The 26,047-nt window shown below is 45.8% G+C and overlaps 2 protein-coding genes across 5 annotated transcripts; one reads left to right on the plus strand and one right to left on the minus strand.

Moving 5' to 3' along the window:
• The first annotated feature begins 2,157 nt into the window (after positions 1–2,157).
• On the plus strand, positions 2,158–3,438 carry LOC122209798 (apoptosis-associated speck-like protein containing a CARD). Of its 2 annotated transcripts, XM_042921987.1 has the most exons (3): positions 2,158–2,517; positions 2,778–2,834; positions 3,079–3,438. In XM_042921987.1, exons 1-3 carry the CDS (start codon positions 2,244–2,246, stop codon positions 3,333–3,335), a joined length of 588 nt encoding a protein of 195 aa, XP_042777921.1. In that variant the 5' UTR covers positions 2,158–2,243; the 3' UTR covers positions 3,336–3,438. The 2 variants fall into 2 exon arrangements, with proteins under 2 accessions (XP_042777921.1, XP_042777922.1); XM_042921988.1 differs by lacking the exon at positions 2,778–2,834.
• Positions 3,439–12,307: 8,869 nt separating this feature from the next.
• Positions 12,308–22,691, minus strand: FUS (FUS RNA binding protein). 3 transcript variants are annotated; one of them, XM_042921857.1, is made up of 15 exons: positions 22,585–22,691; positions 21,021–21,045; positions 20,776–20,927; positions 19,958–20,099; positions 19,568–19,758; positions 19,163–19,370; positions 17,527–17,561; positions 16,019–16,051; positions 15,144–15,247; positions 14,611–14,740; positions 13,761–13,862; positions 13,503–13,626; positions 13,070–13,170; positions 12,799–12,946; positions 12,308–12,510 (listed from the first exon to the last, which is right to left on the minus strand). In XM_042921857.1, exons 1-15 carry the CDS (start codon positions 22,595–22,597, stop codon positions 12,471–12,473), a joined length of 1,548 nt encoding a protein of 515 aa, XP_042777791.1. In that variant the 5' UTR covers positions 22,598–22,691; the 3' UTR covers positions 12,308–12,470. The 3 variants fall into 3 exon arrangements, with proteins under 3 accessions (XP_042777791.1, XP_042777792.1, XP_042777790.1); XM_042921858.1 differs by having other exon boundaries at positions 19,592–19,758; positions 19,958–20,102; XM_042921856.1 differs by having other exon boundaries at positions 19,958–20,102.
• Positions 22,692–26,047: the final 3,356 nt, after the last annotated feature.

Here is a 26,047-nt window from a genome sequence, read left to right on the forward strand (position 1 = left end):
ATGCTGCATTGAGGAACCTGCTTGGGATTGTCTCTCTCCCTCTCTCTGCCCGTCCCCTGCTCACTTTGCTCACTTCCTCTCTCTCTCTCTCTCTCTCTCTCAAAATAAATAAAATTAAACTTTAAAAAATAAAAAATAGGGGCAACTGAGTGGTTCAGTCATTTAAGCATCTGACTTCAGGTCATGATCTCGTGGCTTATGGGTTCTAGCTTCATGTTGGGTTCTGTGCTGACCACTCGAAGCCTGGAGCCTGCTTCAGATTCTGTGTCTCCCTCTCCCTCTGCCCCTCCCCCATTAACACTCTATCTCCCTCTCTCTCTCTCTCAAAAATAAATATTTAAAAAATACAATACAATAAATAAAATAAACAGCCATCAGCCAAGGAACACTGGCTATTGGGCCACAAGTGCCAGCCATGGCACATAATAATGGCACATAATACACCCAGACCATGTGAGTGCAACATGCACAAGGATGGAGAATGGACCCTGCTACTGTGCTGGAAGGTCTTGAACACAACGTGTTGCAGGTAACAATGGCCTCATTTATCCCTTCATTCAGCGAGTCATCACTGAGCGTCTACTAGGTACTCTTGATGCTGGGGATTCGGCAATGAACAAGACAGACAAGGTCCCTGACCTCACTGAGCTCACATTCTGATGGGGAGATGGATGTCCAATAAATGAATAAATGTACATGTCAGGGTCACATCAGTAAAAGGAAAGGTGATTGTTACAACCCAATTGAAATGGAAAAATGAAGGATTCCAACATCCACCTAAGAAGGAGAGCCAGGATTCAAACTAGGAACTGTATAGCTTCAAGTCCATGGTCTTTTAGCTCCTAGCAGCTGCCTCCCTTTGAACATTTAGATGCAAAGCACACCCTCCAGTTACCAGTATCCTCCTTTTAGCCACAAGGCCCTTCATTCATTACTGATTCCACAAAGATTTATCGAACAACCATCATAGGCCAAGCGCTGTCTTAGACGCTGTGGATATAAGTGTCTGCACAAGCATGATTTACAGACTGGCAAAGAAGACTGATGCTAAACAAATCCACATAATTACAATTTAGTCACAATTGCTATGAGAGCAGGTGTTATGAACTAGTCTGGGAGGGATTCCAAACCTGGCCTTCCAGAGGAAGTGACATTTAACTGGAGTCCTAAAGTCTCAAGAATTTATAAGGCAAAGAGTGAAGAAAGACTTCCAGAGACAGGGAACAACACATGAAAGGCTTGTAGAAGCAAAGGAGTCTGGCACATTTGAAGAACTGAGGGGCCAATACGGTTGAAACTCAGAGATGGAGGGAGAGCAGGGTGTGACACAAGACAAGGCTAGTGAGGTCTGCGGGCACCAGACCAGAAGGGCCTTCCCAGACACAGTAAAGGCAACTTAAAGATTTGGGGCATAGCTTGGGCTCCAATGCCTATCCATGCCACCTTTCATTTGCTCTTCTAGATCAAGCCCCCTGGGCCCAGAGTGGCTCTCCACCTATGACTTTCCCTCATGAATTTTCTCAACTATTCATCACAAGTGTCTCATCATCACTTCCCTAGAAATTCAGCTCCTGAGACCAAATCCTGGCTGCCCCAGCATTTGGCAAGGTTTGAGAGGCCATCAGGTAGCCCATGTTACGCTGGAATACTTACTAAGTGGATGCGTGTTATCCCATTTTACAGATAAGGAAACTGAGGCACATACAGAAAAAGCACACACAGCTATTCTCTACCCCTTTTTTTACATCTCATTTCTCCCCAGCATGTGGGATTTGGTAAGCTACATGGTTCTGGATGTTAGAGTTCTATGATTCTAAAGATTCTATGACACGTAAGAGAGGATGTTAAGATTCAGGGAAACGTGGAGATTTTAGCGTTCTAGAATTCCAAGATTCTAAGACTTGGTGCTTCAAAAACCCAGGTTCCTGGTCGGTGCTAGCTACTGCAAACCTGGAGATGCAGGCGCTACCCCATGAGCCCCTCTCTTTGCCAGTCTCCGGGGTCTCACCTCGCGAATCAGCTGGAGGATGCGATCCTGACGCCCCCCAATGGCCAGGCTACAGTCTGCAGGCCTTGGTGTGTAGGAACCAATGGGGTAGTCCGGCACTCTGTGCCCCAGGGTATCGGGCTGGGGCAAAGGCGGTTATTGGGAGAAGGCGGGGAGTTCCAGGTCCCGCCCCGGAGCAGACTTCCTGGTCCGCAGACAATCCAGGAGAGCGACTGCAGCAGGGGACCCGGGAGCCATGGGGTGCACTCGCGACGCCATCCTGGACGCACTGGAGAACCTGACTGCAGAGGAGTTCAAGAAGTTCAAGCTGAAGCTGCTTTCAGTGCCCCTGCGCGAAGGCTATGGGCGCATCCCGCGGGGGCCCCTGCTGTCCATGGACGCCATGGACCTCACAGACAAGCTGGTCTCTTCCTATCTGGAAGAGTACGGCGCAGAGCTCACGGCGCTTGTGCTGTGCGACATTGGCATGAAAGAGCTATCAGAGCGGCTGCAGCAGATCACGCGCAAAGGTGAGCACTCTCCCTCCACGCTCTGGAGGGGCCGCAATCGCTGGGCCTCCTACATGCCCACACTACACCACCCCCACTCGAACGTTTGCCCCTTTGGGTTCTTTCGCTTTCTGTTCCTCCTACGGACTAAAATTGCAAAAACTCCTCCTCCTGACGACCTGTGCTTGGCCCTGATCTTGGCTTCTTGACCAAGGGGCCCCTGCCAGAGACTGGAGATAAGGTAGGAGGCAAAGGGGACCACTTGACTAATTTCCTTACAGACCAGGCAGCCGCACCTGCTGGGATCCAGGATTCTCACCTGAAGGCAGCCAAGCCAGGTGAGGCCTCCACACCCAACCTTTTCAGCCACACCCCACCACACACCCCACCCCTGCAGGCCTGCAGCTGTATCCCACAGCCAGGAACACTGAAGAAGGCTGGGCCCTACCCTTCCCACTCACCTACATGCCCCTTTGGCCACCTCTGGTGGGAGGGGGTTCAGGGGAGGGAGAGATCAACAAAACAGGCCCCAGTATCTGCCCTGGGAACTGGCTCATCTTTTTTCCTCCATCCTGCCCCCAGCAATGCACTTTGTGGACCAGCACCGGATGGCCCTTATCACACGGGTCACAGATGTGGACGGGGTGCTGGATGCCCTGTACGGAAAGGTCCTGACAGAGGAGCTGTACCAGGCAGTGCGAGCAGAGCCCACCAATGCACTGAAGATGAGGAAACTCTTCAGCTTCACTCCAGCCTGGAACGTGACCTGCAAAGATCTGCTCCTTCAGGCTCTGAGGGACACCCAGCCCTACCTGGTGCTTGACCTGGAGCAAAGCTGAGGTATCTTCGCCAGCAGTGGCCCCATGTACAACCCCTGGCAGTTCCAGCCAACTTACCCCATATGATTTTTCTTATGCATAATAGAGGAAAATCCAGCTCGTACTTGTGTGTTTTTCCTACTCCCAGCCTGAAGGTACATGCAGAGCTAAGCTACTTTATAAATGCCACAGAGGCCAAGTGAAGGCCTGTTCCTAGGGCAGCCGGCTCCCCAAACACTTCATCCTTCCTGCCTCAGTCACCATGAAATACCCCCTCATTTACCATTTGGTAGCTCCTCCAGTGCTCTTCAGAGTCTGTCCTTGAGGTCATAGTTAGCCCTGCGGCCAAGGTCTAAAAGTTAAGAGAGGTGTGTACAAAGGGTCTGGAACTGAAACGGGTTGGCCTTGTCAGAGACATTTATCAGCAGACTAGCCTACAATAGCTTCTTTCATGTTTTCCTTTGGGAAAAAAATACTGTAAAATTAGAGCACTTTACAAGGGCAGAGACAGAGTATCCTCTAAACAGGATAGAATGGGGCACCTGGGTGACTCAGTTAAGCATCTAACTCTTGATTTTGGCTCAGGTAACGATCTTACAGTTCATGAGTTTTGAGCCCCATGTTACTCTCTCTGCACTCACTGCATGAAGCCTGCTTAGGATTCTGTCTCCTTCTGTCTGCCCCTCCCCTGCACACACACACTCAGGCACTCTCTCTCTCTCAAAAATAAACATTAAAAAAAAAAAACAAAAAAAAAAAAACAGAAGAGCACAAGAAATCAAGCATAATTCTAGGGTTCCTTCTGGGACTGGCACGGCCTTCAGCAGGCTTAATTGCCCCCTCTGTTCCCTCCCCACCTTGGAGGAAGGGGTTAAAGATTACACTTTGCCCAGAAAACATGCCAACCACAAAAGCAAGACTTTGGAAGTGAGTTCTAGTAGCCATTTCTTCTCTTCATTGAATTTTTGCCTACAGAGGAACATATATTTTTCTCTAGGAAACCGCACTTAAGGAGCCTTCTTCAAAGGCTGTCAGGGAACCAGGATCCTAGAACTACACCCTAAGTACACATTGCACCCAAATTCTGGCTTTGAGACAGGATGGGGAAGGTTAAGCACAACAACAGGCTGGCACACCAGCCCAGTATCCCATTCTTAGGGGTTAGATCATCAGACACAGGATCCAGATATGCGGGTACAATGTGGCTGCTTCTGTACCACTCACAATGATACACGAGTTCACAATGAAAAGCTGTGCAGACTTCACTTGAATACCCTCACCTAGAGGACACAAGAACTCCCTCAGAGGTGTGTGCACAATATCCTGAACAGTCTGTATTAACATGTCCCTATCCTGATCTACTGGATCACCAGAGCAACAAGAGAAAGCAAGTACGTAGTTGGCTATAAGAAGCTACCAAGCTAAGATGTGGCCTCTGTCAGGGCCACCCAGTCACATGGGACTGACTGTTCCTAATGCTACTTGGGACTCCAGAAGGGCAGAGTTTTCCCAAAGCAGCAATCAGCCCTAACACTGTTTCCTGTGGGCTCATCATTCTTAAGCCAGCTACCCCATACAATAAATGTTAATGGTCCCCATTCCATACTCAACCCTGAGATGTGTTCACTTATGTTCTGCAAGGACCTCACCATGTTCAAACTGAAGTGGTCTTCCTTTCACCATCCCTGGATCTTGACATAAGGTGGTATCAGCGTAAAAAAACAAGAAATCCTAGCATGTTCCATAAAAGTCCAGATTTAGTCTTGCTTGATGCTACTAGCTCTTCCAAGACTAACACCCAGGTGTGCAAGGCTGGCTCAGTCATTGGAGCATGCGACTCTTGATCTCAAGGTAATGAGTTCAAGCCCTATGTTGGGCATGGAGACTACGTTAAAAAAAAAAAAAAAAAAAAGACTAACATCCAAGACTAACTTACATCCATCCAACCGCCTTCTTTCTCAACCTCACTGCTGCCACCTGGCTTATGCCTAACATCTCACCTGCGACAGGCTCTCTACCTCTAGTCTACCTTCAAGGGCTGGAATGATTAAAACTGATCATGGAGACAATGGCTTCACTTCTAACATTAGGACACCTAAACTCTTCCAGCCTGGCCCTTCAAGACTCCATCCAACCTCTATCTCCCTTTCACATATCCCATGATCCCAAAAATACTTATTTGCTCACCCCAATCCCCAGAACACGCTGGTCCCTTAACTATAACACCTTGAAACTTCTACCTGTCCTAGCATGCCCACAGGCATGCCTTTGTCTGCGTTCCAGTAGCTCTTCCATGTCACTATGGTAAAGCAAACCATGTTAGTTTGTTCTTACATAAGATCCTCCCATTAGACTTACCCCCCCATAAAAAAGACACCTTTCCAACAAGTGCCTTGCATACAGGAAGTAATAAATGGTAGCTTATCTCTAGAGGGTTTGTTCTAAAACTCCACATGAACCTAAGGAGTCTCAGCAGATGGGAGCATAGGTAGCATTTGCTTGCACAACAGAGATCCTTAAAAACAAGTTACAAAAACTAGCACAGGGGTGCCTAGATGGTTCAGTTAAGTGACCAACTTTTGGTTTTCAGCTCAGGTCATAACCTCACGGTTTGAGTTTGAGCCCTGTGTGGGGTTGTGTGTGGACTTGAGTCTGCTTGGGATTCTCTCCCTCCCCTCCCCCACACTTGCTCTCTACTCAAATAGTAAAAAGAAAAAAAACTGCAAGCCTGAGACAAAAGAAATGGTTCTAAGAAACTGCTCCTGAAGTCAAAATTTCTCCAGAGCTTTTTTTCCCCTTGGGGTGCCAGGGAGAAGCATGGGAGAACTGAATCCTGCCTTAAGTCTTGTTTTTTAATGCTTTTAATACTTACTTTTGAGGTGGGGAATGGCAGAGAGGGAGACAGAATCCCAAGCAGACTCCATGGTCTCAGGTACAGCTCAGTTTGGGGCTCGAACTTGTAAACCACGAGGTCATGACCTAGGCCGAGATCAAGAACCTGCCGCCTAACCAACTGAGGCACCCAAGGCACCCCCTGCCTGAAGTCTTTAAGCACGGTACAACATAGTAGTCAAAGACACAAGTTCTACAGCCAAAGGACATAAACTCAAACCCCTGCTCCACTTCATCAAGTTATGAGACTTTAGGCCAGTTTGTGCCTCAGCATCCCCATCTCTCAAATAGGGATATAGGAATGGAACAGTAACTGGCCCACAGTTAGTACAAATTAGCATTAGCAAATATCTCCACTGGAGTGTTTTGGTTCCTGGAGTGGCTCAGTCGGTTAAGCATCCAATTTCAGCTCTGTGCTTCAGATTCTGGGTCTCCCTCTCCCCCCCTCCCTCGATCATGCTCTCCCAAAAATAAAACATTTTTAAAAATTAAAAAAGGATGTTTTTGTTCCTAAGCTACCCAATGACTTAACATAAATAGCACAGGAAACAATCAACTTTTGCTTTAATCTCCAAGCATCCCAAGACTGAAAAAAGAACAGAGACGCCTAGCTGGCTCAGTTGGCAGAACACGTGAATCTCGATCTCAGGACTTTTAAGTTCAAACCCCACACTGGGTGTAGATTATTTAAAAGATCTTAGGAGCACCTGGGTGGCTCAATCGGTTAAGGGTCTGACTTTAGCCCAGGTCATGATCTCATGGTCGGTGGGTTCAAGCCCCATGTCGGGCTCTGTTCTGACAGCTCAGAGCCTGGAACCAGCTTGATTCTGGGTCTCCCTATCTCGTGCACTTTCAAAAATAAAAATAATAAAAACATTAAAAAAAAAAAAAAAGCTTAAAGGAAAACAAGAAACAGTATTACACCCTTGCAGATCTGAATATACCCCTACCTAGTACCGTGACTGTTATTCCATCCCCAGGATAGTTGTTTTAAAATAAGAACAGGGGCGCCTGGGTGGCTCAGTCAGTTAAGCATCCAACTTCGGTTCCGGTCATGATCTCACACCCCACTTATGGCTCCACACTTTCTCCCTCTCCCTCTCATAGGATTCTCCTTCTGCCCCTCGCTCACTCATGCTCTCAAAACTAAATAGCTAAAAAGCATAAAATTTTTCAAAATAAAATAAAAATTGTAATAAAATTCTGTAAGCTGGACTCAACCTTCTATGAATGACATTTAGCTTAGTTCCTAGCTAACACCATTTATGTAGAATGTTTTACACACAATGTCAAGTTCCTCTTCACAGGTGGAAAGTGCAGTGAACTAGCATAAAAGGAATCTCTGCAAAAGTTTTTATAGGGTATAGATCTGAGTGTGCAGTTGAACCAGCAACATCAACATTGCCAGAGAATCCATGCCCCACTTGGACCTACACAATCAGAATCCACATGCAAACAAAATCCCCAAATGATTCAATGGGTTCAACTTAAGACACTGCTGTAGAGGAACTGGCTCCACCATCTCAGTCTGAGGTTTGCAGAGGCCTCCCCCTGGATGTGCTTTTTCACTCGGAGACAGTAACCAGGGTAGGCCAGTTTTCTCTCAAACTCTGGAAAAAAAATAGTTATAAAAGCCCTGTCAGTCTAGATCTAACAGACAAGTCCCCACTCCCTACAGGGCCTGCAGGACACTGATGAAAAGCTACAGGGAATGCGTACAACGGTGCAACACTGCCACCCTGAGGTGTGTGTGCAGGACGCTACCTGGAAGGCTTGGCTCCTGCTCCCCTCAATGTTTATTCTTCCCATGCCCATCCCACTCACCCTCCTTGGGGGTTCTCTACTTAGCCATCTAATTTGGTTCCCACTACAGCACAGGAAATCCCAAATTCTTAATCCAGCAGTCCCAACTCCACTCTTGTCTGCACTCCTCACACTAGTGGCTCAATTGTTCTGTTAAAGGAACCCTTCTCTCTGGCACTACAGCCCCAAGATTTAGGACTAAAGCCATTGTCCAAAGAGCTGAGAGAGCACTATCCATCAGCAAGGTGCCTGATTTCCAGACCCAAACTCCTGCTCATGAGGCAAATATTTTCCTCACTTATTCCTGCCTCAATACCAGGATTTTAAAAAAATATATTTTTTAATGTTTATTCATTTTTGAGAGAGACAGAAAGCAAGTGGGTTAGGGGCAGAGAAAGAGAGGGAGACACAGAATCCAAAGCAGGCTCCAGGCTCCGAGCTGCCAGCACAGAGCCCAACGCGGGGCTCGAATTTACAAGCTATAAAATTATAATCTGAGCCGAAGTCAGACGCTCAACCAACTGAGCCACCCAGGAGCCCCAACACCAGGATTTTAGATTGAACAGCATCCACAAGCTTTTCTAACTACTAACACCATGGGATTACGGGCCCAATAATTTCAACAAGCCAAGCCCTAAAGTCAAATGTGCTGGCAAGATCCGCTTGACATTACTTCTTCAGCTCTTATGTGTCAGTACCATAAAGATTGTTATTTCATGGAAAGGTAAAACAGATGATTTTAATAAACTTAATAAGTAATTCTAAGTCTAAAAATATTTCAAGATAAGGGGCGCCTGGGTGGTTCAGTTGGTTAAGCATCCAACTTCGGTTCAGGTCATGATCTCACAGTTTGAGTTCAAGCCTCACGTCAGGCTCTGTGCTGACAGCTTGGAGCCTGGAGCCTGCTTCAGATTCTGTCTCCCCCTCTCTCTGCCCCTCCCCCCCCTCTCAAAAATAGATAAACATTTTTTAAAAATTTTAAGTATTTCAAAATAAAAACTAAAGACGAGCGGGGGCACCTGGCTGGCTCAGTTAAACGTCTGACTCATGAGTTCAGTTGTCATGATCTCCACATTCGTGAGATGGAGCCCTGCATCTGGCTCTGCACAGACAGCAGATTCTCTCTTCCCCTCTCTCAAAATAAACATTAAAAAAAATTTTTTTTAATAATAAAGATGAAAGGAAAAAGGCTAAGTACTGAGGGCTCCAAGGTAGGAAACAATCTGAGTTCTGGAAAACTGGGGCAGGAATGGTTGCAGATAAGACCCCACAGCTCACACTGGAGTCTAGCCTCCCTTGCAGACTAGTGTGGAAGTGAGATCTGGTGACAAAACCCATGATGGATGATCAAGAAACAACAGAATGGAGTGGGCTGGGAAGAAACATGCATAAAGATGTAATGTGTTGTCTCATAGGGTTGCACCCTAGACCTTAATTCCCGGTCTACCTACCCATCAATGACTTCACCCCATACCAAAGGTACTCAAACCTGGACAGATGCAGCATATGATGGCAAAAAATACCTCAGAAGACTAACACAGAACTAAATCAAAAGGCAGCAAACAGATCTGCAGCACACCTTTCCGCACTCACCACCTACCCTTCTCCCTTCCTTCCTAGTTAGCCTGCCCCAATCTCAATCCAAAAACTGCCAGACACCTAATGCTTCCAGACAGCAGATTGTTTTCAATACTTCAGTATGTATTCTTTAGGAGTAAGAAAAAGGACTAGCCTAAAATCCTCACCAGAGAAACATGACTAGCTATTGCTGGCCATACTTTTACAAGGGAATGCAGCAAAGAACAGAAGGTCCAAATTCCAAAACCCCGGTCTCATCTTCTCACCAATGCACTTGCAATCAGAACAAGCTGCTCAGGGGGCAGCTGGGTGGCTCAGTCGGTTTAGCACCAGACCCTTGATTTCAGCTCAGGTCATGATCTCAGGGTTTGTGGCTCTCTGAGCCCCACGGGACACTGCAGAGCCTGCTTGGAGTTCTCTCTCCTCTCTCTGCCCTTGACCCTACCCCCACATACTTTCTCTCAAAATAAGCTGAAAAAAAGAACAAGATGTTCAGAACCAACATTCTATTTCCATCTTCATCCATTGTCCTGGGAAAGCCTCCAAATTGGATCTACCTACTAACCAGACATCTGAGACACCTGGGACCCTATTTCCTTTAAGAGCAATGCCAATCACTAAAGCCCTTTAAGGGATAGAAGACCTGGGTGGCTCTGTCGGTTTAAGCTTCCAACTTCGACTCAGGTCCTGATCTCGCGGTTCATAAGCTCCAGCCCCCCATCGGATCCCCTCTGTCTCCCTCTTTCTGCCCCTCTCCGACCTCTCTCACAAAAACAAATGAAATGAAACTTGAATGTTTATTTTTGAGAGCGCATGAACATGGAAGGGGCAAAGAGAGACGGAGACACAGAATCCGAAGCAGGCTCTAGGCTCTGAGCTGTCAGCACAAAGCCCGATGCAGGGTTCAAACTCACAAACCATGAGATCATGACGTGAGCTTTAGTCAGAAGCTTAACCAACTGAGCCACCCAGGTGCCCCATGTAGCATTTTTAAAAAATACTAATAAAGGATATAAGATAGTAATACTAGCAGACCCAGTCAGTAATCAAGTTCACAAAAAACTCCAACCTCCTTCACTCCTTGCAGCAGGATCAAGGAACCACAACTGAACCCTAACACCAGAACCCTAGTAGTTGAAGCAGAAACAAACTTTTTATAAACATGAATCAGTCTTTTTTTTTTTCCTTTGGAATAAGACTATTCAAATCAATCACTTAAGCAGATTCAAAAAACAGATCAAAGAAATAATAAAGGCAGCCCAATCACACCAAAGAGAACTACCACATCCTTGGCTCTAAATGAAGGATTCTCACATGTACCAAGTTCCATAGTCAAACCAAAGGATTGCCTGGGAGAACCTCAGCCAATCTCAACCTACTCTTAGTTACTGAGCACCCCCCACTCAGTAGAGAGAGTAAAGCAATTATTTATTACTTCCAAGGCCACCACTTCCGTCTTGGAAATTTGGTGAAGCAACCGTCTATAGAGAAGGCCTTAAGCATACTCGACAACTCTCAACAAAGAGGAAAACACTTCCAAACTAAGAGTCCCTGGAACTCCACAATCTATGTTTCTGACAGCAATATACCTTTTTCTACTGGCTGTGATTTTCTGTCCTATATTAACTAAAATTCATACTCACCAACTCATTGGCAGGTACAGGCAAGTTTTCTAAACTCCCATTTGAGAGTTGAAAAAAATGGAGAGGCACCTGGGTGGCCCAAGTTAAGTGTACCACTTCGGCTCAGGTCACAATCTAGCGGTTGGGGAGTTCGAGCCCCGTGTCAGGTTCTGGGCTGACAGCTCAGAGCCTGGAGCCTACTTCAGATTCTGTCTCTGTCTCTGACTCTCTCTGCCCCTCCCCCCACTCACACTCTGTCTCTCTCAAAAGTAAACATTAAAAAGTTTTTCAAGGGGCGCCTGGGTGGCTCGGTCGGTTAAGTGTCCGACTTCGGCTCAGGTCATGATCTCACGGTCCGTGGGTTCGAGCCCCGCATCAGGCTCTGTGCTGACCGCTCAGAGCCTGGAGCCTGTTTCAGATTCTGTGTCTCCCTCTCTCTCTGCCCCTCCCCTATTCATGCTCTGTCTCTGTCTCAAAAATAAATAAATGTTAAAAAAAAAAAATTTTTTTTAAAAAAAGAAAAAGTTTTTCAAGGGCACCTGGGTGGCTCAGTCGGTTAAGCAGCCGACTTCGGCTCAGGTCATGATCTCACAGTCCACGAGTTCGAGCCCCACGTCGGGCTCTGTGCTGACAGCTCAGAGCCTGGAACCCATTTCAGATTCTGTGTCTCCCTCTCTCTCTGCCCCTGCCCTGTTCAAGTGTCAACAGAGCCAAAAGTCCTTAAAAAGGGTAAAACGGATAGAATAGTAAACCAAGACCAACACATAAATAAATGTGGTATAAGGTGGTAAAAGAAAAACCCCCACATAGTGGGGCATATTTTGGGGCCACAGTCATGACATCACAAGTTTCGCTTATCCCATTTATACATCCAACTTTTGCCATGACAGAAAAGTTTGAATCTCTACTTTCAAGGATGCCACTTAACTTTTTCTCCCCTGGACTAAGTAGCACACACTTTATTCCAGTTCCTGCTAAACAGGAACAGATTATTCCAGTTCCTGCTAAGCAGGACGATCTGAAAGAGAAAAACTCCCCACATTCTTGACCCAGGCAGGTATCAATCCTCCAGTAGAGTGAAGAGGAGGAAGGAAAAAATTTTAACTAAAATGATGGTTTTTAATGGGAACCAGAGGTATGGTTACAATTACATAGTCCGACACAAAAAACCCATGAGTGATCAGGAGTTGGAAGGTTACAAAATAATGAGGGTAACACTGGGTACAAGAAGAAAAGCTGTTGCAGAACCTCAGGAGCCACGCTAATACGGCCTCTCCCTGCGATCCTGTCTGTGCTCACCCCTGCAAGAAAGAGTATCCATTAGGTCTGAATTACCAACCTCTCCACCCATCCAACCCCCCCAAATCCTATCTGCCCCTGCTACCTACCACCAAGAAAGGTCTCTTCTCTACAAGTATAGAGTATAAATAAATGTGGTCTATAGATTAGTTCTCCAAGATAATATAACCCTCCTGCTCTCCTTCCATTCCCCCACTATGGTTATAATCTCAGCTTTCCAATCTAGCTCTCAAAATGAAACCTTCCTATCATATGACCTCCCTTCAATTACTTTTATTTAAGAGTCTTACCTGGAGTCCATCTTGCCAGGGCCAAAGCCACCTCTGTCCCCACCACCCCGGCCCCCTCGGAAGCCCCCACGGTCCCCGCCTCGGCCTCGGTAGCCGCCCCGATCATAGCCTCCTCTGCCACCACGACGATCGTCTCCATAGTTACCCCCTAGGACAAAAGAAATAGGATAGATCATACACCCCCAAATCCCTACCTTCCCTCTAACCTCCCTGCTTAAAATTAAGGGCCCTGTGATCCCAACTCCTTATTACCAGTTCTTCCCCTTCTTACCCATATGAGAGCCTCCTGGTCCTCCTCCTGGGCCATCTGGTTTAGGGGCCTTACACTGGTTGCATTCATTCCTCCAAGAGAAGTTCATGTTCTCACATATACTGAGAAAAAGACAAACAATTAGTTTGGAAAAGTGGGAGTAAACAAGACCCAAGAATTAGGAAAAGATTCTAGTGACTTTAGAGATACAGCGAGGAAACAGAGGCCTCAGAAAAGCAAAAAGTCTTCTCAGGAACAGAACCAGGAAGAAAAAGTACAGATTACTAAATCCAGTGCAGTATCTTTCCCACTATAACAACCTTAATTAGGTAAGCTCTCAACCAAATTCTGTCCCCATCACTGTACCCTTGACATCTGTCCAGAAAATATCCAACTCTGCCATAGTATCAAAAGACACACATTTAACAGGACTGAGGAAAAAAGTTTCACTCACGGATTAGGACACTTCCAGTCACCAGCTCGCTGCTGTCCACCGCCACCACCACCTCCACTGGGGAATCCTCCCCGGCCACCGCCACCACTACCACCACCTCCATAGCCTCCACGGCCCATGGGTCCTAGTGTAGATAAAAGTAGGAGTCTGCTCCCCTTCCAAGTTTCATTAACCTAACCTTCTTTTCCTATGCAAGCCCTTACCATCCTCTCCACTCTACCCATCTCTTTATACCACCAGCAGGGAGTAGCTCCTCACCTCCTCGCCCTCGGCCTCCACGACCATTGCCACCACCCCGATTGAAGTCTGCTCGCCGAGTAGCAAATGATACCTTAATGGGATTCCCGGAGAATTCTTTACCTGAAGAAATAAAGGTTTACAATGAGACTTTTTATTAAGACCTATGAATCCAAAAGCAAGTTTGGTACAATCAAAAGATTCTACACCTTCCTAAAAAAGGTTTATCATCAGATGTGATAGAAGCCAAAGACTACAGTTTACCCTTGAACATGGGTCAGAACTGCACAGACCCACTTATACATGTATTTCTTCAATAAACACAGTACAGTACATTGAATGTATCTTCTCTTTACACTTGTCTTAGTAACATATAATGTACAAAATATGTGTTTATCAACTTATCAGTAAGGCTTCCAGTCAACAGTAGGCAACTGATAATTAAGTTTTGGGGAAGTAAAGTTATACGTATATTTGTAATTGCACAAGAGGTCAGCAGTCCTAAATCCCCAGAATGTTGAAGAGTCAACTGTATATATGCTAAAGCACCAGGTAAAAAGCATTGAAGACATGGGGCACGTGGGTGGCTCAGTCGGTTGAGCATCCAACTTCAGCTCAGGTCATGATCTCAAGGTTCATTATTAGTTCAAGCCCCACACTGGGCTCACTGCTTGCTATCAGCACAGAACCAGCTTCAGATCTTCTGTCCCCTTCTCTGTACCTGTCCCCCCACTCACCCTCTCAAAAACGAATAAACATTACAAGAAAAAAAAAACAGCATTGAAGATGTAAAAGGAAACATTAAAATGTAACTTATCTCCCAAGGCTAGCTGTCCTATCCCACACACTCCACCAGCCTCCTCATACATACCATCAAACCAGTCAATAGCTGCTTTAGCAGAAGGTGGGTCATCAAAGGATACCGTTGCCTCTCCCTTCAGCTTGCCTGTTTCTCTGTCTGTGTACAGATTAATCATGGGCTGTCCTGTTTTCTTATTTGTCTGAAAAAAGCAACATGAGATAACATCTTACAAGACAGCATTACCCACCTTCCACCTTTCTTCAAGAATCCAAGGCTGATCAGAACCATATTTCAGCTCCTCTCTTCCCAGTTACAATTTCCTATCTCATGTAAATTGAATTAAAGTCACTGACTACAATTATGTCTCACTTCAATACTGAAAGATCATAAACTGCAAATTCAAAAGTTTAGGACACTCCCCCTCTTTTTTCAATTGTGCCTTTCTGCGTGAAGATGTATTCTTTCAGAAAATGGCAACAGCTAATGTTTTTTCCTCAAAAAATTGAGCTGGCAACCATTAAGACTTTTATTTTTACTAATGTGTGAAATCCAAAAACTTCCACCACTGACAGAAAAGACAGCACTACTATGCTCCACAGTACCTTAATAATACCAATCTGCTTGAAGTAATCAGCCACAGACTCAATTGTAACATTTTCGCCCAAGCCTTGCACGAAGATGGTGTTGTTGTCTGAATTATCCTGTTCTGCTTGAACAAAAAAAGAAATGTGAATATGGAGAACACCAGCAAAGGTAAAAAAAAAAAATTAAAAAAAAAAGGTGACAGTGACTCTTAACCCAACTTTAATACTTGTTATTAAGCTTTCAAAGAAAAAAAATCCCAAAGAAACCAATCTGACTTAAGGTCAGACAAAAGACAGAAGTCTACCTCCCTTCTAGTATTTGAGTGCCTATATGCTAGCCATTTCACAAATTTAGTTTTACAACTATCCTTTGAAACATGTTAATAGGCATTAAAGAAACCAGGGCTCAGGAGTTTACTGCCCAAGATCACACAGTAAGTATACAGTGTTTGTCCATTTTCAAAGTAAGAAAGCTTTTTTACACTACAATCCAACACACAGCCAACAGAGACTAAATCCTTCCCTTTATGGGTCTTTTTCATTTACTAATTTAGTCATGATCCACATATGTAAAAACCACTGCTTTAAATCAGCAGTACCAGAGTATGATCTACACACAGATGCATCACCATCTCCTCAGACTTATTGGAAATGCAGATTATCAGGCTCCCCCCAGACCTACTAAATTGCTGGGGAATTAAACCACTCATGAAGGTATTTCTGATATATGCTCATTTATTTACAGATAACTGCTAACTACAACTATGCCTAAATTCCCTTCATTTTCCTTCTTCTCTACCCCTGACCTTTTTCAGACTCCTTTAAGTATCAAAGAACAACCAATAAAAGTTCTGACACCACATTAGCCACTCTTTCATGCCAACTGGACTCACCAGAGTCATGACGTGATCCTTGGTCCCGAGGGCCTTAAGTGACATGAAAAAAAAAAAAAAACAAACAAGGAAAGAGAGGCTGTTAGTCAACAGGGAGAGACAGACAAGGAACAAAATTAACACCAATCCAAACTCTTGCAAAATTATCAGGTTAAGTGCTCCCAGCCTCATCCAAACCCTGTCCTGGGTTACCTACCCAGAGAAAACCCTAGACAGGGCTGGGGAAGACACACATACATAAGATCTGTATGTAACTTGAGTCCCCACAGGGACAACTCCACACTTCAGAAAATTCTGCCTCCCCCAGCTCAGGCTGGGAAATGTCCTCAGCACAGACTGGGGGGGGCCAGGAATGAGACCCATTGCAGTTAACAAAACCAACTCATAGCTTGGCCCTGTTCTCTCACACCAGAGAGAAATGGGCTCACCACCAGCAATGTGATATGCATTCATCCAGTTTCTCCAAACTTTAACACCAAAGACACTTATCCCTTGTGGAACAATTTTTAATTTCATCTTTAGAAAACCATTCTTAAAACCATGTTGTTTCCCCAACCACATGAAGATAAAAAGCATACATAACAGCTATTGTATTTTTAAAGCATGTCCCAGGGAACAGACCAGAAATCTTATTTCCATAATGCAGCCTCTATTTTTTTTCCAGAGACCATCTTTGACCAAAGTTTATCTGAATTCACCATATATAATAAATATTGTACCCACACTCAATGACACCTAAATCATGAACCCAAGCCTTTGGCTTTAAATGTTGAGACAAATCAAGAAACCTTTTGTTAGTTAACCAAACCAGAAAAGTTCCTTCCAGCTTACTGGGAGACTTCTCAAATTTGCCATTTTTCCATGAATTCAGTTTGTGCTGTTAAGACCTGGTTATTTCCCATGAGCCACACATGCTCCCAACCTTTCTTGTAGTAGTCCACACCTTCCTTCCCAGAGCTAGTTTCTATTTGCTCATCTGAATTGAGTTTAAGTACATATATGTAGAAATGCATTGACACCATTCAGTATTTAATATATAAACATATACCAACTTCACCATCTTCAGGGCAGGGCAATATTTCACATCCCCCTTCCAGAATTAAAACATTTGGAGATTGTTACACACACACACTAGCCTTGGACACACTGATCAAAAGGATCCTAAAGCCAAGTTGGCACCACGTGTTCCAGCACACACTCTCCAGTTTCACATAACGGTGGTCACTAAGTGCCAGGTGTGGCAACAGTCCTGTCAGAGGCCTACTAAACACCTCTTATTAACCTGGGTCAAACCAATTTGGCACCAGATGACTGCTGAGTCTTACCCCGCCTGCCTCCAAGTTAGCACCCATCTGGCAGCAGGTGGCATTCTACCCCACCCCTTTCTGGAGGTGGTTCTGGACACTTCCAATACCTTTGACATTTAAAACACGCTAAGACATCTGCAAATGAACAATCAGACAAAGCATTGCTGGGATTTGGGAATTTTGGAAACTCTGTTCACTTACCACCAAATTTATTGAAGCCACCACGGTCACTTCCGCTGGAGAAGACAAGTTAGAAGAAAGGACATGAAGCTTCCAACGGCTACAAAAGGGCGTTTTTTGATTTTGTTTAACATTCCCCAAACGTGAGTTGGTGTTTTGGGAAAAAGATACAAGTGGCTACTAAAATCCATTCCCCTTCCTGACCACCCCTTGTCTGACCTTTGAGCATGTCACACACTCGTGTGCAATTTCTCAGACACAGTTTTTAAGGATTTTGCTTTAAAAGGTTATGTATCTATTTCCTCTGGAAAAAAAAAATGACCCATTTTCCTTGGTCGTTCTTCCGATGTAGCAGATGTTTTTTCCTCTTGTCGCGAGTGGTTGACAACCCAGTAGTTCGTTTAAAAACCCTACCCCCCAATTCACCCAGAAGACATTTCACACCAGGCTGGGGTAGCCCTGAACACATTTTTGTGGTTTTTGCTTTGAAAGCAGCAAGCAGACCCAACCCCATTCCATAAAAAGTCAAAACCAAAGGCAATTTCCCCTTAAAGCAAGACAAACTTCGCTAAGCCCTATCCTAACTACTGAGCTCTTTTTGATCTCCCCCCACCCCCGGGGTCACCCCTTCTACACTGCGAGAAGAGCGGAGTATTTTGCAATGTCACCTTTCATACCTGTGGCACATAAAATGCAGAGCAAGTTAACAGTCACATAACAGTTGTTTTTCTTTTCAAAGTTTTGCATTAAACACACGCACACAACAGAGTTTTCCTTATTTTTGTAAGGTTTTTGAGATTGCCCCCACCCACCTCTGAATACTTACCACACGCAAACTCTCATTTAAAAACCCTACTTTTCCAAAAAAGGAGTTAACACACTGACATTCCTCCCCTTTTCAAAGGGAGACAGAGGAAGGTCCTTCAAACATATTTACCAACAGATTTGACCAATGCTTTAACATCAAATCTAAGGTTTTATACTTCAACTACAGCGGGAAGGGGAAGAAAGAGAAGGTCCAGCTGGACAAGTACCAGGAGGAGGGGGACAGTGGAGCAAATAGATGGGATACCACTGTCAAGCGTATTTTGTCCAAAAGGTCTGCACACTTCAGACAGCTCCATGAACCAAGTCACACACAGAATCATTACTGCCAGTCAAATTACTGCCATCAAGCGCATGGATTCAAATAACTACAAAATGCGGGAAGAGTAGCCAATTCCTGGAAGCTAAAGTCATCAGGTTAAGCATTAACAACTCCTTTAGAGGACACATGGGAATACATTTAACAAGTTTCCCTACTACCAGGAGTGGGATCATCGGTTTCCCTTGCAAAGAAGACTTTACTTGCATGTTTCTTGCCTAGGATATCAATGACTCCAATCCATATACACCCACATATTTTTTCCTTTTTCTTTGAAAATAAAACGTCAGTACTCAAATCTCTATTCAAAGGTGTGGGTGAGAGTTCAGCCTCCCAAATTCTCACCAAAAAATGGGGATGTACGAAGAAACCATCAACGTCCCCAACTCCAAGCCCTCACAAATCCCTAGAATAAAACTAATCATGCACTAAGGAACTGGGCTTCAAGGGATATTCATGCAATCCTCCACAGTCCCCAAGAGAGGTTACTCCCTGGCTCACAAGAACACCTACCCCATGCCGCCTCTGCCTCCACGGCCACCTCCACGACCTCTGGGTTCATAGCCACCACTGCTGCGGTTGTAACCACCGCCACCGCCCCGGCCGCGGCCCCCACGGTCCTGCTGGCCTCCCCCGTAGCCACCGCCACCACCACTCTGGTCCTGACCGCCATAACCGCCGCCGCCTCCACTCATGGAGGACTGATCTTGGCCATAGTTACCTGTCAGAAGTGAAAGAAGTTTTTAAAGAAAAAACTGAAGTGGGAAAAAACAGTGCCAACACTTAGACGACAGAAATAAAAAGACAGCTAAGGAACAAGAAAAGAAAATGTTAAGAACCTTTTAGGATAAGGGGCCAAACAGCAGAACAGAAGTCTCTACAGAAAACAGGCATGAGACAAAACTGAAGACACCTCACCTCCACCACCCCCTCCACCACCACCTCCAGTGCTACTGTTGTACTGGTTCTGCTGTCCATAGCCTTGAGGGGGATTATAGGAGCTTTGCTGCTGTCCATAGCCTTGCTGCTGTCCACCATAGCCAGACTGCTGGCCATAGCCCCCACTCTGGGGCTGCCCATAGCTGCTGCTCTGAGAACTACCACCGTAACTAAGGAGAAAGAAAAAAACAGAATCATAATGCCAGTATGTCCAAAACTTCATTTTTGGCACATTCCATTCCCTGTACCCACCCCCGTTACAAAGTCTCCTTCCCCCAACATTACTCCTAGTTGCTCCTAGGGAGAAATGAATTCTTATCAATTCACACCTAACCATATTCCAGGCCTCCCCCTCCCCAAACACCTTACCTTCCCGAGGTGCTGCTAGGAGCTGGCTGCTGGCCATAGCCAGGATAAGAGGACTGTTGCCCATAAGATGACTGAGAACTCTGGCTACTGCCATAGCCACCAGTTGAGCCATATCCTTGGGGAGCTGACTGAGTGCTATAGCCTGCTAACAAGGAAAAGAAAGGAAGTCACAAATACTATGAGAAAAAAGGTAATAGGTTGAAGAATCATTATGTACCACTTAATGCTACCCATACTTGAAAAGTCAGCCTCTTAGAAGCTGCTTGCAAATCTTTTAAATCAAAGATGCCCTTCCCCTTCTACCCTAAGGCTTATAACTCTAACTTCTACCAGCTTCAGAGTTCCAATCTCATCCCACCTACCCCAAAGCCAGTTTCCAGGACCACTACTAATCACAACCCACAACCCAAGAGATCCCTATTCATTAACAGTGTTTTTAATATTTTCTCCCTGTATGAAAAGCTTAAAACTCTCTCCCTTTAGGAAATCCTCGCCCCCACATTTCACTGTCGTGCTGAGGGAAAACACGGAAAAGTAGACCATGAACAGAAAAATAAGTCAAAAAAAGAAACCAGAATTACAAACTAGTATTTGTTTGAAAAGACTGGACTCTGAACAAATAAAGATTCAGACTCCAAGAAAGAAAAACAGAAAAGAAAGAAGAAAAGATTCGGACTCCAAAATGTTTTCAGGGTTACAGACTGGTTAAGGGAAAAAAACATATGACAATTCCAACATTAGAGCACCGCTTAAGTTTAAGAAAAGCAACATTCAGGAAGAGCAGGAAGAGGCAGGGTAACCCACTCAAAGAGACTCACTGTTCTGGGTCTGTCCATAAGAAGAACCATAGCTGCTCTGGCCATAGCCTGAAGTGTCTGACTGGCCATAACCACTGTAACTCTGCTGTCCATAGGGCTGATTGCTCTGCTGGGAATAGCCCTGCCCAGGCTGGGTGGGGTACGCCCCATAGCTGGAGAAAAAGAAAAACACTGCAATCAGGAAAAGATACCTTAGCCTCCCCTGCCCCTGTACAAATTCCTGAAAGCCCTGAAATGACACTCACCTTTGGGTTGCTTGTTGGGTATAGTCTGCAAAAGAAAAATATAGTTACATTACCTCAGCCATCCCTACACGAGTGGAAAGGAATTAAATCTCTTAACTCAAGCCCTAGGACCTCCAGATAATATCAACTATGTTTAGAAAAAAGCAGAAATTCCCTCATGAAACACTAGTTGAGCGGAAGGACAAGGTGGCAGGTCATAATCAAGTTTACTTACAATAAAGAAAAGAAAGGGGGGAAAAACAAATTTTTACAGACACCACTAAGTCTTGACTACTGGAATAAACTAGAATCTTGGTGGAAAACTACAATTTTCTGCAAATTCAATTGATGCCAGGAACTGCACAAACCTACACACGTTTTCTTTTCATACCCACTCTAAGAGGAAGGGATCACCAGTAGTCAAACTAAAGTCACAGATCTACCTAAGTGGGACAGGTTTTAACGCAAGCGGGAGACAGCAATGATCAGGATGGGCCTCCCCACTCTCTCGACCAAGGCCAAGCTTCACCCTTTGCCCAATTTTGGAGAATGGCAAAGTTGGCTCTTAGAGGAAAACCAGGTAACCAAGAGAACGCTTTGACCCCAAATGACAGAGATCATCAGAGTTCTCCCTGGGAGCCCAATCTGGGTACCCAAGTCCCCAGTCCCGTGGCTCCGACTCGGTTTTTTCATCTACCTTGCTTTCCTCGGGGCTGTGAGGAGACTCGAAAACCAAAGACAGCGAAAGCGCTTTTAAATCGCCAACCGAACGCGCAGATCAACTCATCTCCTCAGTACAGGAAACGAGGCCGCTTCCCCCGCAGGAAAAGGGTAAAGGACCGGGAGAGGGTGTGGCCTCAAGCAGTCATTCCTTTGGTTCCCACCATAGAAAGCGGAAATTTAGGCGGGAAAACCCTCGGCCAGGTCCCAAGTCCGTTAGACGACCCCCTCCCCCAGGCCTTCCCCCAAACCGTTAAGCGGGCGCACTGCCCCGATCCCCAGCCTCCGCCCCCGGCCGCGTGGCAACCGAGGCGGGAACCAGGCGGTCCCGCCCCTTCCCAAGGGACCCCGGGGGCGAGGCCCACACCGGACGCGCGCCGCGGAGTCTCCAGCGGAGGATATCGCGACAAAAAGCAGGGCTAACACGAGGAGGGAGGGGGTTCGCGCCGCGAAAAAGGGGGGAGGGGCCAGCAGAGCGCGTGCGCGCACCGAATGCCCGGATGCAGCACTGCGACAAAGCGGGGCCGAGCTCGGGGCTGGGAATGAGAGGAAAAAAAGCTTCGAGGACCGAGCGTTTCCATCCGTGTCTCACGTTTCAAATCACCAAAAAACGTCCCTCTCAAATCTCACCTCAAGTAAAGGGACTACGAAGGGAAAATCCCCTGCCCCGCGCAAGGCGCCAGAGGAGCGAAACAAAATGGCGACATCGGCCTCCCCCTTCCACCCCTCTCGCTGCTTCCCGCCACAGTGGTGCGAGAAGACCCTACATGCGATCGCCGCCCGGGTCCCACCGAAAAACAAAAGCCCAACTGGGGGAACGAAGCCCCACGCCGGCGCGCCACCGCCGCCTCCCGCCCTTACATACCGTTTGAGGCCATGTCCGCGCACGCGCGCACAGGCCAACAAGCAACAGGATTCCAACACCACAGAGCACCGACGCCTCGAGGACTGAGCAGTCCCGCCTCCTGCGTCGAGGCTTATGTAGTCCTCCCCGCCTACGTACCGCGGAGGAATGTACCAAATGCTGGAAAGAAAAGGGGGAGCGTGGCCGGATTCCTACCAGTCTTCAGGGAGTATAAAGAGCCCGAACAGACAGAGAAGAGGCATATTAACTAAGAAACTTGCAAATAACGTATCTAATCCTATTTTCTCTGGCAAAGCACTTCGACTCGCCCTGTGGAACTAGCCCACTATCCACCTTCACCCCTATAAAGGTATAATGATACGGTCTGATTACCCTCTGGGGCGGGGCAAGGGGCCTAGGGCGACTGCGGACGCAACTGTAGTCGTAGCCGGGAGTCGTGGGGCGGGAACCGAAATTCTTCTGGCTGGCCCATTTCACTGGGCCCCACTTTCACTCAGGATGGCAAGCTCTTGCGCTCTATTGCCCATCCACTGCCCCAGGAGCTTGGTAACTCCGGCGCTAACCTTCTCTGGCTCAAACATTCCTCCCCCGAAACACACACCGAACCTCTCCCTTCCTGTATCTCGATTTCATCGTCTTTCGGGGTCGCATTTCCTTAGTCCTTGCCAGGATTTGTGGATTGTGACGGCTGACCTGAAAGAAGGAATAGAGTTGTCCTAATCTGGTCCAGCACTGGTACCCCACCAAACCCTCAGGGTTTTGCCCTTGACTAGCGGTAGGACCAGAAAGCCCAGGCCCTCTGGACCTCAGAGAGCGTTGGGATTAGTTTCCGGTCTCCCAGCCTTCTACTGATACGGAGCTTTTTATTTTCTTGAAGCCCTAGCAAGGAACCAATGTGAATATCCAGTAATAACTGATATTTAGATAGAGCTTAAGTGGTTTCAAAATGTACAATCAGGGGCGCCTGGCTGGCTCAGTTGGTGAAGCCTGCCACTCTTGATCTTAGGGTTGTGAGTTCCAGCCCCATACTGGTGTACAGATTATTTAAAAATAAAATCTTAAAAAAAAAAAGTGTAATCAACTGCTTTTCCATCACAATCTTATGAAGAAGGTAAAGGTGTCTCCATTTTATAGACAAGAAAGGAAACTAAGACCAAGTGCAATACAGATTATAGAGTGGCTAAAGGTTTAAACCTGATTGGAGTAGAGGTCTTCGTAGCCACAAAACACTGCTTTAGTTGGTTAAATGAACACTTTGCAGTGCTCTGAAGCCTGTTCACTCCCTGTGAGTACAAGGACAAAAAGTGAAATTCAAATTAACTTGCAACTTGAATTTTAAGCAGCCTTGCCTAAAGAAGTAAATTTTAAAGTATTAAATAAAACAAGACAGGGGCGCCTGGGTGGCTCAGTCTGTTAAGCATCTAACTCTTGATTTCAGCTCAGGTTGTGATCTCATGGTTGGTGGGATCCAGCCGGTGTGGGGCTCTGAGCTGACGGGGAGGAGCCTATTTGGGATTCTCTCTCTCCTTCTGCACTCCCCCCAGCCCCCACATGCTCTATAAGTAAATAAATAATTTTTTTAACATTTATTTATTTTTGAGACAGAGAGAGACAGAGCATGAACGGGGGAGGGTCAGAGAGAGGGAGACACAGAATCTGAAACAGGCTCCAGGCTCTGAGCTATCAGCACAGAGCCCGACGCGGGGCTGGAACTCACCAACGGCGAGATCATGACCTGAGCCGAAGTCGGCAGCTTAACCGACTGAGTCACCCAGGCGCCCCTATAAGTAAATAAATAGATAGAGGGGCACCTGGGTGGCTCAGTTAGTTAAGCAACTCTTGATTTTGGCTCAGGTCATGAGCTCACAGTTTGTGAGTTTGAGCCGGAGTGCTTGGGATTCTCTCTCCCTCTCTCCCTCTCTCTCTGACCCTTCCCTGCTCTCTCTCTAGCATGCGCACATGCATGCTCTTTCTCTCTCTTTCTCAAAATATGTAAATTAACTGTTAAAAAATGGGGGGGAGAGAAAAAAAGTAAAACACTTTAAAAATATGGGTAGAGGCCAGGAATGCTGCTAAATATCCCTACAATATGCAGAGTAGTTCCCCCACAACAAGGCCCAAGATGCCAATAGTGCTGAGATTGAGACACCTTGCCATATAATAAAGATGACCAGATTTCCTATGGATAGGTACTTAGATGACTTATAATATTTTGATATATAGACCATCCTGTAATGACAGTGATATAAATTGGGAGTTCTTTGTTGCAGATGACATAATCCACTTTAGTTTAAGCAGAAAAAAAAATGTGATAGGCAGTTACCACATTTCTGATAGAGTCAAAATCAAGCCTGGATGCTTCCTAGCCAATAACACATAGCAGTCCAAAGGTCCAATGACACCACAGAGACCTTTTCTGGTAGAAATAAATTCCAGTGCTGTCACCTCATGCCATTGACGTAAATTATACTAGGGATGTTATAACCTCCATAAGAGCTACTTGTGACAGACCAAAAGCTTGAGATACTATGCTGGCCAGAATATCTGAACTTCCCACAAATGGTTGCTGTCTCCAATCTTGTGTGATGCATCTGCTTGACAAAATTGGACAGGAGATGATTAAGAGACACACATGGAACTTGAGAGGGTCATGGCTGGACATACACATCTGGGAGCTGAAGGCATAATGTGGATAAGATTGTCTAGACCTAGTTTTTAACCTGGAGTCCCCACTAGGGGTTTGAAAATAGCATCCAGGGAATAACAAATTTGGACAGAAAAATATTACTTTTTTTTTTTTTTTTTTTTACTAACCTCCAATTGGCATTTAGCATTTTTCTCAATATGGTGTCTATAGACAACAAATCATAGTAGCTCAACCGATTGAGCCATCCAGGTGCCCCCACAAAGATGTTTTTAAGAAATATGTTGGGGCACCTGGGTGGCTCAGTCGGTTGAGCATCCAACTTCGGCTCAGGTCATGATCCCATGGCTCGTGAGTTTGAGCCCTGTGTCAGGCTCTGGGCTGACAGCTCGGAGCCTGGAGCCTGCTTCTGATTCGGTGTCTCCCTCTCTCTCTGCCCCTAACCCACTTGCATTCTGTCTCTGTCTCTCTCAAAAATAAACAAACATTAAAAAAAAGAAGAAGAAATATGTTGATCAGGGGGTGTCTGGGTGGCTCAGTTGGTTGAGCATCCGACTTCAGCTCGAGGTATGATCTCACGATTCATGGGTTCAAGCCCTACATCTGGCTTTATGCTGACAGCGCAAAGCCTCCTTTGGATTCTGTCTCCCTCTCTCTCTGCCCCTTCCCTGCTCATGCTCTATAAATAAATAAATAAATAAATAAATAAACAAACAAACATTAAAATTTTTTTTAAAAAAGAAAGAAATATGTTGATTGGAGTTCTGTGATTCAGGGACTGGATCTTCTTCATCTTCCTCTCTCAAGTCTGCCACATGC

This window comes from Panthera leo, chromosome E3, assembly GCF_018350215.1.
Source record: "Panthera leo isolate Ple1 chromosome E3, P.leo_Ple1_pat1.1, whole genome shotgun sequence".
Lineage (NCBI taxonomy): Eukaryota > Metazoa > Chordata > Mammalia > Carnivora > Felidae > Panthera > Panthera leo.

What these genes read in the sequence shown, in the direction of transcription:
- LOC122209798 (XM_042921987.1), top strand. Translation starts at nt 2,244, where the DNA reads ATGGGGTGCACTCGCGACGCCATCCTGGACGCACTGGAGAACCTGACT. An exon ending in GCAGCAGATCACGCGCAAAG is followed by an intron (nt 2,518 to 2,777) that starts GTGAGCACTCTC and finishes ATTTCCTTACAG; the next exon opens with ACCAGGCAGCCGCACCTGCT. An exon ending in CCTGAAGGCAGCCAAGCCAG is followed by an intron (nt 2,835 to 3,078) that starts GTGAGGCCTCCA and finishes TCCTGCCCCCAG; the next exon opens with CAATGCACTTTGTGGACCAG.
- FUS (XM_042921856.1), bottom strand. An exon ending in ACCCAACAAGCAACCCAAAG is followed by an intron (nt 20,928 to 21,020) that starts GTGAGTGTCATT and finishes CTTTTTCTCCAG; the next exon opens with CTATGGGGCGTACCCCACCC. An exon ending in CCTGGCAAGATGGACTCCAG is followed by an intron (nt 12,511 to 12,798) that starts GTAAGACTCTTA and finishes TCTTTCTTGCAG; the next exon opens with GGGTGAGCACAGACAGGATC.